Here is an 11,730-nt window from a genome sequence, read left to right as displayed (position 1 = left end):
GTGTCCTCCCAGTTTGGACTCCAGATCAGGACAAGACGGCGTCCATTGTCCAATAATCACATGTTGGATTGTTGAGGCTTGTTGCTGACAGACAGAATGCATTTAAGTCCGCGGGAGAAAACAAGTCTTCACACATCGCCCTTGTCCGGGGAACAAAGGCTGTAAGTGGACGTCGTCATGGTGACGCAAATACCCGCCAATGAAGTCAAAGGGAATCTGCTACAAAAAGACACAAATGTCTCCAAGTCAACCGCTTGAGGGTCTCTTCATTTTTTCTTCACGTTTTGTGATTGCATTTACATTTCTAAACTGTGGTGATCATTTAAATCACGCTGCATTTGGAGTCGAATAAAGTAGGGTGTGCTTCAGGGCGGGGCTTATCATGATTGACGAGCCGCTGCCTCTGCGTCACTACGTCACGCTTCACACACGCTGACGGGGCGCCGAAAAAACAACATGGCTATGATTCCTTTACCTTCGCTTTGGTTTTGAATAAAAGCGTAAAACTATAATTACCCATCTCGTTTGTATATATTTGCTGATTTCTATGTGATGTTAAAAGCCGATAAAAGAACTTCTTAAAGAAACAAACTTGTTAGTTTTGCCAATTTTTCAGGCTTTCGTGCGCCAAGGTTGAAGAGCAGACATGCTTACACCTTGGGCCCCCATAAAACTTTAAACCGCCGTCTCGCCCGCCGTGATGAATAGTGGCTTTGTTGTCCTTGGTTGTAAAAAGAAAACAACAAAAAAAAACATCTTCAGCCTCGGAAAAACAGAAAAGCATCCAGATAGATTTACTTTAAAAGCCACCAGGACACTGGAAGCTGCACTGAAGTCACTCCGACCCACACGCCGATGATTGGACCCACCGCACCGCCGCTAGAGCTAATGGGGCTGGGACAGAAGGCCACGCGGCTGAGAGGCGTCAACGCGGCTTCTTCTGATGCCTGGCTGAGAACCGCCGCCCCCCCCCCCCCCCCCGGCGACCTGAGGACATTATTAAGTCCTTAAAGCAATGGCCCTGGTGCTGACGGGGTGAGAATGTTGGAAAGAGATGAGATGTGGACAATGCTGCCATTCGTACCCTCTTTTCCGATGGCTTTTCAAATGGCGGTTTCGACCTTCTCCAATCACGAAGTTCAACTCCCTCCCCCTCCCCCCCCCCTGTCTGCTTCCGTCCTGAGGAGGAAGGACAGAACAGGCAGCACAGCTGGAGCTGAAGCGTTTCCACCACCAGTTTCCGCGGGAAGAGCCGCAGCCGGGCCTCGCCAAAAAACAGAAATGCGCCGCGCCTCGTCCCGAACGCGTCGCATTGTGGCCCGTGGAGGCGGCTGTCAGTGTGAAGCTGTTATCTCTGCCTCCGCCAGATGGATTTCTCCCGGCGTGATCGCTGAGCGCCTGTGAAAGGAGTTCGACTGGAGAGGAGCCCCCCCTCTTTGATTCGGAGGAGCTGACGCCCGAGCCCTGACATTTCACTGTTGATGTTATATATAGTTGGAGATATTTCTGCTGTCAGGCTTCATTGTAGCTGCTCTGGAAATATCACGACACCAGATCACAGTCTCCGTGGCTGTGCCCCTGTTATCCGTAGAAGAAGAACATCACATGGAAATGGAAACAGATATGTAGGGAACATCAGCTGCTTTGGGTGCTTCCCCCCCCCCCCTATTTGGTTTTGGCATTTCACGTACAAAACGTGTGAAAGTGTCATTAAATTGCAGCCAGCGGGGCTTCTCCCGGTGTTTTGGAGCAGCACCAGTGCAGTGTGACCCTTGTTGCGGGGTATATATACGAGGCAGGAGCGGCTGGTGGGATCACAGAGGGCCGGCATATTGACTCTCTGAAAGGAATGACCACCGAGGCGGAATTCCATTCCAGTGCTGAAATGCCGCTGACACGCGGCATCAGAAAAACAATCCGTTAAAACCAGAGCGGCCCCCGATGTCACCGGAGGTGCACTCCCGCGGCTTGTCCGAGCATCGAATAAATTAAGTGGCCCGAGATGGATAAACACCAGAGTGCGAAATGACAAGATGACACGGCCGCAAGGCGCTCGGCGGGACGCGCCCGCCTCCCGCCGAGCCCGGAGAAGGTGGAGTAAACATCTCACTGTTAGACCTCCAGTTTTACAAGAAAGTGTGTTAAAATATGCACGGGAAGCATCTTATTGTGTGTGTGTGTGTGGTATTACCAGAACAAACCTTTCAGTAAGACTGAATGTGGTCCCAATAATGACTCGTCACTTTCAAACTTTTTGCATTCTCCTGTTTTTCCAAACCGCGGTGTTCCAAAAAGCCTCTGCAGACAGCCATGGGCTGTAAGCATCTGCCTCCTCGGTGCCGCAGACCCAATAAATCTGTCCTAATGACCTGTGTGGCTCACCTGAGATCAAACGCCTTTGATCCGGGGGCCCAGATGAAGTGGACTGCAGGAGTAAACACTTCAAGCGAGCCGCTGCGGGTATAGATTTTGTGGACGAGAGCTGCTGGATGAGTAGATTGGCGGTACACTACTCGGTGGGGGGGGGGGTCAAACAGCAGGGATGCACCCACTACAAACGACGGGGGGGCTCCAGGTTTTCTCGTGCTCTTCTTCGTGCGTCTTTCGGATTAAACGTATAGTGGCAGAGAGCAGAAAAATAACCTGAAACCTGAAGCTTCGCTATCGTCCGTTGCCTCCTCAGGCTCTCAACATGGCCGCCGCTTAGCTCACAGCTAACCACAGAGCGGGGGGACTCGGAGGGGGGACATTAGCAACGCTCCGAATCCCTTTTATTGCACCATCGAGATTAAAATGAAACCGTTGGGTGTTTTAAACCTTGCTAGATTTAATATTTAAAGTCCTGGCAATGTTTTAATACGTGGTAGTTTGAAGAAACCATCCGTTCTGATGATGAATTACGCACGCTGCGTGAACCCGGCGGCTCTGAGGTTTCGTTCCCTGGTGAAGTGCACGAGTCGAATGGCTGTGAAAGAGAATCCTCGACTTATTGTCACATAAAAACGGAGTAAATATGACACCATGTCATTTTGTGTATTGCATTTTCTTTAGTACTTTACATATAACGGGAAAATACAAGGGTTTATTTTCAGAGAATACAGGAAATATAACAGTGCTCTGTACATTAACATATTATGGTGAGTGTTGTGGTAACTTGGCACAGCCGAAGGAGCCGTGCACGTCGTGCACAGTGTTCCATTGGGTGGTGGGAGCAGTAAGGGTACAATTCAAAAAGTTCCGTTACATGTTGTAAAAAGACAAAGTTTCTATTAGCAGCTTGAATAAAATACAAAATGAGCAATATGTGCACCACACCGTCACCAAAGCAGCAGCACAAAAAAATACTTTAAATGCACACAGGGAGGAGAAGTGAGATGTCAAAATGAAGTGAGCGACGTGGGCGACATATTTACACAGTGTCAGTAAATCAAGGGGAAAAGAGAAACCCATCAAATCAGTGCGTGAAGCTGCTATTAGATGCTTAATCTGTCACCGTGTCGCCAGATTGGGCTGACCAGCCATGTTTAGCTCCTAATCCTACATTCATCCTGTAGAGACCCGTCACTTAAAGTCAAAAAAACGAAAGCTGCCGCGACTCGCCGATTTCACGGCGAGTCCCAAACAACGCGTCGCCTCGTCGTTAGATGTCAACGCGGATTGAATATCATTAAACGGGAGGATGGGGTCCTTGTTCATTTCACCGCGGGGAGCCAAGAGAGGGCATGCGGGGAAACAAATCCCCAAAGCCCCAATCCAGGATCGGTCCAGTATGCAGGGAGAATAACAACAACCTCTGTATATAGAGGACAAGGAGCCGAGGATCTTTACATTAAATGTTAGTGTTTCTTTTGTCAAATATAACGCTGTGTTTTGGCCTCAAGGAGAACAGTTCTGGATTGGTCCTTTGATTTGTTGGTGGTGAGTGAAAACGCAGTAAAGGATGTTGATAAGCTTTGAGTGACATTTAGAGCGTACGGTCATTATCACCAGAGGGAGGTTTCCCCCCCCCCCCACAATCAACAGCCCCTCGGCACGAAGGAACAATCCAACCCTTGAATACGGTACGGCGTCAAAGCAAAGTGACACAGAAGCTCGTTTCCAATCGCGCCGTGGATTCATCTCGATGACATCGGAGCTGGAAAAAAAACGTCGACATTTTAAAGTCGTCTCCGGTTGTCGACTAAAGAGCCAGAGAGCCCCAATGCCCTCACTTCCTGTATCTCTGTCCGCCTCGCAAACGTTTTGGTTGGAATCCCACTGGAGGTTTTCTATTGTCTTTGATTTCCCTTTTCTGCTTTAGTGTCCTTTAAAAAAAAAAAAAATCCCAAAGGAGGCCCGTGAACCTCTCAGAGCAGCAACTGACAGGTGCTGTTTTTTTACTCGCTTTGATTGGTCCATCCTCCTGAGAGCCCCCCCCCCCCCCTTATCAGCAACACAACTGACCCCCCTCCCTGGGGACCTCCACTGGTATGGATTGAACACAAATAGGGACTACATATATGTATATATATATAGTAGTGTGTTTCAGAAAACAACAAGAGAACATGGGATGGCCACGATTTAAAAGATGGAGGAAAGTCAATCATTTATTCAGCGAGAACGTTCCCAACTTTCAGGTTTCCCAGAGAGCCACGGGGTCACATCACCGACGGGACACGACCCGTCACGATCCGCGCGGGACAACAACAACAACCCCCGACGTCCAACAGCGGTCGCATGCGACGCGACTCTGCAACAAAAAAAAAGCCACAGGTCTGCTGTGGCGGCGTTGCCGAGGGCAACCGTCTCCCGGGCGAGGAGGTGTGAGGCTTCCTCCGGGCTGTGAGAGAGCATCCCTCTGCTACGCTATATACACACATACTAGGGCCTGACACGGCATGCTCGGAATGCCTGATAACATACTTATTTTAAGCCTGGTGTAAGCATGATTATATAATTACCATACAAACATTTACAAATTTGGAGAAAAAAGAAAGTTGATTGTGCCTCCAGATCCCCTTCCATGCAAAGAACGTTCTGATCCAGTAGCTCTGTCGTCCTTTGCTCTCATGCCGGAGATGGGTCAGAGTTCTTTACTTTTCGTTACCCGCGCGGTCTCGAGCCTTGGTGAGAAAACGGGGGGGGGGTCTGATATAAGAAGTGACCTGTGACCATTTTAATAAGGCATTCGATTAGTTCGGGACCAAGAGGAGCAGCCGCTGCCGTTTGACCGCCTACGAAATGTAGAAAAATGTGAGGAATGGACGAATGAGTACAAACCATGAAGTGTGCTGCACCGAGATCCACGATGAAGAAAAGAACACTTTCTACTTTGGCAAAAAAACAAAACGATTATTTTTTAAACGTAGCTTTTCGCGAGAGTCTTTGACAGTTCATTTGTTCATCAAAGGCATCTTCGTTTTGGAGGGAGGTTCAGTAAACACACAGCCGGCGCTCCTGATGGCCTTCAGTCCGGCCAAGATGTACGGAGGGTGGGGACGGGGGGGGGGGGGGGGGGGGGGGCGAGGTCCTCCGGTGGAGTCTTTGGCTTCCTTCGCGTTTCGCCACTGCGTGTATGAGGTCACAGCACTGTGCAAACTAAATGGAACACAGCCGAAAAAAACCCCGAAACGACAATTGGCCTGTTAGTCAGTGAAGAAAAAAAAAAAAACAACAAAAAAAACCCAGAAGATCTTCCACCGAGGTGAAAAAAAGAGAAAAATAGAAAGGAGCGTTTCCGAGGGCCTCGGCTCTCAGGCGATCTCTTTTATTCTGCGCATGTACTCGTGCAGTTCCTCGGGGTCCTGGAAGCCCATGTCCTGGCACACCCACTGGATGTCCTCTTCGTCTGCGACGGGGATGGAGTTGTAGGGCAGCTCCTCGGTGGGCAGCGTGGTGAAGGTGGTGAACTTGACCCTCTTGCGCTTGGAGGTGGGCGAGCTGGCCTCCTCGCCGGCCTCCTTGGTGGAGCCCCCCGAGCTGCCGTCGCCGCGCCCGTGCACCTGGCTCTGCACGCTGGTCTGGGAGCTGCCGCTGCTGTGGTGGTCGCCGTGGCAGCAGGTCTGCACGCCCTCCAGGGGGTTCCCGGGGCTCTCGGCCTGCTGCGGCGACAGGTCGCACTGGGCCCTGAGCGGCTGGCCGTTCCCCAGGAACACCCAGTGGTGGGAGTGGTCCATGTTGACCTGGCCCTCGGGCGGGATGCGCTTGTGGCGGTACTTCAGCACGAAGACGATGCAGTTGATGAGGAAGACCAGGATGGCCAGGCAGAAGACCCCCAGGAGGGCGTACATGCCGATCTCCAGGTCGGTCATGTTGCGGGGCGAATGCACAAAGTCGTCGTCGTCCTCCTCCTCCTCCTCCCCCTCCTCCTCCCCCGCCTCCTCGCTCTCGGTGGGTCGCTCCTGGTTGCTGCTGGTGGGGAAGTTGGTGTAGTCGATGGGGACGCTGGCGGGCTGCTCGTGAGACGTCTCGTAAACCCTCCCGCCGGCGTTGGGGGGGCCGTCGGCGATCGGACGCCTGGTGGCGGGGGCCATCTCCGCCTCGCCCTCCGTGGTCGCCTCCTCCTCGGAGTCCTCCTCCGGGCCGAAGCGGACTTTGACGAACACGGCGGCGGACGCGATGACGCTCTTGCGCTTGGTCTTCTGGCAGGCCTCGCAGATGGTCATCTCCAGACGCACCATCTCCCCGGAGCCCTCGCCTTCCGCCACCAGCACGGGCCAGCGCTGCTGAGGCTCCTGGGACACCGACACCACCCGGTCGTCCAGCGTGGAGGCGTTGAGGTTGTAGTCCTTGGGGTCGAAGTGGGTCAGAGTGGCGGCTGTGTTGTCGCTGAAGAGCATCCAGACGGACAAGCTGGCCTCCTGTGGGACAACGGGGGGAGAAGCACAGGTCAGTCGCCAGCGTGGCACCAATCATCAGGGGGGTCGAGGGGGGGGGGGGGTATTGGTCCTGTTGGATTTGTGATTCAAGGACTAAACGAAACTGAAATGTACCTTTGAATGTCCTTAAAATGGGTAATCAAGGGACAATTATTTTTGACCTTTCTGAACAACTTTGCAATTAAAGCGGGTTGATTACTTTATTAACACAGTTAGAATGATGAATTGATAAATTGCTTGCTGAGCATTGAAAGCAAGAGAGAGTCCAATTAGTGTGTTGTCCTACAAAATATGACAATGCTCACTAAGGAGAAACGGGTCCAACGCGTCTTCACCAGTGATGGTGAAACACAGGCTTTAAAAAAAAAAGGCTGAAAACTACCACAAAGACACACAAAAGGACCACAAAGAGACACAAAACTACCACAAAGACACACAAAAGGACCACAAAGAGACACAAAACTACCACAAAGACACACAAAAGGACCACAAAGAGACACAAAACTACCACAAAGACACACAAAAGGACCACAAAGAGACACAAAACTACCACAAAGACACACAAAAGGACCACAAAGAGACACAAAAGGACCACAAAGAGACACAAAAGGACCACAGAGAGACACAGAATAAGGACAAAAGACAAGGTGACACGGAGAAACAGAGGCCATCCACCCTGATTTGATTGGACCTTGGTGGAGTCCGAGCTCAGCGCCGGGCTTCAAAGGACCGGCCCGAAGCCGGATGAAAGGAATCCCCCCCGCAGCACGTGACTCGTCCTCTTTGTTCACGGCTCAAACCAAAGCCACCGGCGGCTTGGCACGTCTTCTCGGGCTCCCTTTTCTCTGCTCGGATGCTTACGCAGACCTTTTTTCGGGGGCTGAATCCCCAACCTCCCCCCCCCCCCCCCCCCTCGGTCCAGTTGGGGAGAGAAGCCGACTCAGTGGCGACGATACCCCGCTGAGAGCCAAACCTCCTCCAGCTCGGCGGCGGCGGCGCTTTGATATGGACGATGTAAATAATACATCGAGGGCGGCGTTTTCATGAGCCGACGCCGCGAGGAAAGAGCTACCATTCCACCAATGGGGAGAGAGAGAGAGATGTCCGACCACACGGGGCACATAAGAGGCATCGAAAGTCAAATGCGCACATATACAGTGTATATGTACTGTATATATTCGCAGCACATTGCAGGACGAGCGATGCAGTGCAGGATGATCTTGTTTATTCAAAGCGTTTCTGGAAGAAGAAGCTTTTTCACAGGAGATAAAATGAGGCATCGAAGCCCCGACGGGATCCGTCAGCGCCTCTAATCTACTTTGGCAAAGTGTGAAGTCCTGCGCGTCTGGGAGGAAGTTTCCCACCTTTGAATTCCCTCTCACATGTGCTCCGAGGCACCCGGGGGGGGGGGGGGGGGGGGGGGGAACGCACATGTGGATGTAAAATCGAACATTAAACTTACTTATAAAATATGCATATGCAGAAAAACACTCCCCTGGAAATATTATTCAGAGAAATTTGCACCGACTTGAGACAACAATCCCTCATCCAGCCTCTTATTTAAGCAGAGACGTCCACAGTGGTTCATTCATTTCTAGAGCGATACGTTTTCCTCCCAAAACACGATCCAATGCCTTGAAATAGCTTCCTCGGAGGGACCGGCCCGGCCTGGGGGAGCACTTAGGACAATGCATTTCAATAATTACATTTCAAGGTGGCCCGAGGAGCGGAAAGCAGGAACAAATGGGAATATAATGCCGGTTTCTCCTCCCCGTAGCCTCTCGGGGGCGCCAATGCAGGAGGGCGGGAGGACGGGGGGGTGTGGGAGGGGGAGAGGGGGGGGGGGGGGGGGGGGGGCGAGCAAAGGCACCGATTCCGCCTGGACGCGAAGCTTCGGATGGAGCAGCAGCGAGGCTGAATAAAAACGCCCTCTGTCTGGAGCTTAAAAGATTTAGCTCGAAAAATAAATGTATTACCAGTGCCTGTTTGTTGATACGGAGACACTAAGGGGGGGGGGGGGGGACCATTGAAACAAACAATTTGAACCTAACTGGCCCAAAGGTCAAATTCATCCTGTCTGGAAATGTCAATCAGCACATATTAGAAACGCTTCCGACTCACCTGGCGAGTCTGTAAAATCCGACCCTGGACAGAACCATTAAATCTTTAAATACTTCCACATTCCATTATGCTAATTCAAGATGGCACTGCGTTAGAGATTAAATGCATGAAATGCATTTGAATTAAGTGAGCAGAAGAGATAGAGATGCTAATAGGCTACTGCAAATGGTATAGTTTTTAATAGAAAGTGAAATTTTAATGCTCACTGAATATTCTGATTCATAAAAACAGAATTTCTTGTCGATTCGGTCATTATTTTTTGGGCCGAGCTGTCGACGATCAAAGGAAGGACTCCGAAGCGTTTGCTCTGTTGTTCCACGCACACCGACCCACAGCAGCACCAGTCCACGGACCCGTCGGCGCCCATCCGGGCCTGGATCCTCCCGGGGAGACCGCTGGTCCCCTTACCATCAGAACCACGCGGCGAGGTGTGGAACACTCACACTGCGTTCCACACTTTCCTTTCAGCAGAAGCTGCACCTTTATAATCACGGCGAGTATCCGTAAAAACCTAAAGTTTTATGAAATGCAAATGAGACCTTATCTCATTGGATGAAGCGAGGTCCAGAGGTCCAATGAGAAGATGTACTTTTGCTTTTAGCAATAACATGTATGAACTGTATGAGGACAGCATCGGTAAATATTAGAGCTGTAGGAGTTGACGGTCGTACCTGCTTGGGGGCCGTGAGCGTCTGGACGCCGGTTGCCTTGGCGACCATGGTGTGGCTGTTGCCGGGGCTGGGCTGCAGCGACAGCGTCAGGCCGGCGACGCCGTGCACGCGCATCTCCGTGATGGACACCTTGTCGTCCGTCACCGAGAAGGCGGACTCGCCCAGCGCGGCGTCCACGGCCAGCGGAGACTCCACCTGAGGCCGAGACGAGAGAGAGAGAGAGAGAGAGAGAGAGAGAGAGAGAGAGAGAGAGAGAGAGAGCAGCTTTTTTTTAAAAACCTGACAGCAGCTTTATTGTCTCCGTGGAGCTCATAAAGCCCGTGACAGGCCCATTTGGGATCAGAGCGGCCCGGCGCCGTTGTTTGCTCCCGGGATCCATACGTCGATGCCTCTCGCCGCCTGTCAACAAAACACTGGAGACGGAATCCATCGGCGAGCGGGGTGTCACCACGTGAAATACCGACGCCATCTGAAGGGGCGGGGGGGGGGGGGGGGGGGGGGGGGTTATTCCAAGCCTCCTGCACTTTTAAAAGATCACCGGCTCACTGCAGGTCGCAGGGGGATTGCATCAAGGGGGGATGTGATAGTATCAATGGTGTATAATAATGATTAGTATTTGTTTAATTATATATTGTTAAGTGACCATAATGACTTTCCGATAACGTTGATGAACGTAATAAAGATTAAACCATTTAAAATAAATAACTTGGGAGTCATTGACTACAATAAACTGTTGGAATTCAAGCTTTAAGTTCAACTCTCAACTAGGCGCCAACGGCCGCAGGGTTTCGACGTGCAGCTGTCGCAGACTCCGCATTAAAAGGCTGCGCACAAACGGATCCTGGAGTTCATCAGGACGCGGCGGCTCGCGCTGATCAGCCCGTCGACCTCTGAGCGCCACGCAGTCGAGCAGCCGAGCTGCGTGTTCGAGTTCAGGGACACAAAGACTGGACGCTTCCAATTGGTCCAATTGCAAAATGAGTGCGTTCCACAGAGGCGCGGGGAGGGAGGGACGGGCGGGGGCGGGGGGCGGGGGGGGGGGTCCTGCGGTGGCGTGGACTGTTGCAGAGACACAACAGAAGGAAGCCGCACACGAACAAACCTCGTTGCAGCAACAGAGTCCTGCAGTCAGGTTCCGTTTTTAAATGCATATTGTTTGGATGTGATGGATTCATGTGCCAGGAAGGAGAGTTATGGTTCACACACACAAACACACACACGCGCGCACACACACACACAGATACGAGTGTGCACGCTGTGCCCTAAGGCGTGCTAGTAAAGGGATGCATGAATAAACTTTTAAAGTTTCATGAGGACAACTCAGTTGCATGATGGACCACTCTGCTCTGCATCAGCTTTTGGAGGGCGGGGGGGGGGGGGGGGGGGGGGGTAATGGAAGTGAAGTGACCAGAATAAGACAAAAAAAAAAAAAAAAGTCAGTTTCTGTATGGAAACAAAACAAATCCGATGAGGTCAGGCTCCGCCGGTGAAAAAAAAAGAGGTGTTTTCTCCCAATTGATTTTGTGCGATTGCTCGTTCCAATCCGCTGTGGCTGCTATTTCCACGGGCCAATTAAACCAAAGAAGACAATCTAATGCTATTAAAATCAATACCAGCGAATAGGTACAAAATGTCACGAGACACAATTCAGAAACAAAGCCCATTGGAGCTCGATCGTCTAAATAAAAGGAAAGTAAAAGAAAAGCCATCATGTCGAGCGTTATGATCCCTGATGGGAACACATTATCTGCTGTGTGTCTGTACTTTGGAGTAAAGAGAAAGACGCGTGAATACTGCGATACGCAACCACTGGGGAGCGCCCCCCCCTCCCTCGGTGATGGGCGGCGGCGACTCAGAAGACACGAGGGGAAGGCTGTGCGTGACGTTTGTGGCGTATTACACATCAAGTGCTGCCATTTAGTCCTTGGTTTCCCTTCTTCTCCTCATTGTCTGTTCCAGCAGCTGCTGCCCCCCCCCCCCCCCCCCCCCCGGGACCCTGGTGTCTGAATCCAACCGGATCAGGTCATTGAGACGCCACGTGAATGCACGCAGGTAAATGACTAATGGATGCCACTGGGACC

General features: G+C 51.6%; 1 protein-coding gene across 1 annotated transcript in view; it reads right to left on the bottom strand.

Moving 5' to 3' along the window:
• Positions 1-5,497: 5,497 nt before the first annotated feature.
• tmem132e (transmembrane protein 132E) overlaps positions 5,498-11,730 on the bottom strand; it is a 55,902-nt gene continuing 49,669 nt past the window's right edge. Inside the window, exons 5-6 of the mRNA XM_062558211.1 lie at positions 9,650-9,844; positions 5,498-6,839 (exon numbers count right to left, since the gene is read on the bottom strand). Coding sequence (XP_062414195.1) covers positions 5,733-6,839; positions 9,650-9,844 — 1,302 coding nt within the window. The 3' untranslated portion in view covers positions 5,498-5,732. The remainder of the gene's footprint in view (positions 6,840-9,649; positions 9,845-11,730) is intronic.

This window comes from Pungitius pungitius, chromosome 16 (assembly GCF_949316345.1).
Source record: "Pungitius pungitius chromosome 16, fPunPun2.1, whole genome shotgun sequence".
Lineage (NCBI taxonomy): Eukaryota > Metazoa > Chordata > Actinopteri > Perciformes > Gasterosteidae > Pungitius > Pungitius pungitius.
This window is presented reverse-complemented; position numbering and strand designations above follow the sequence as displayed.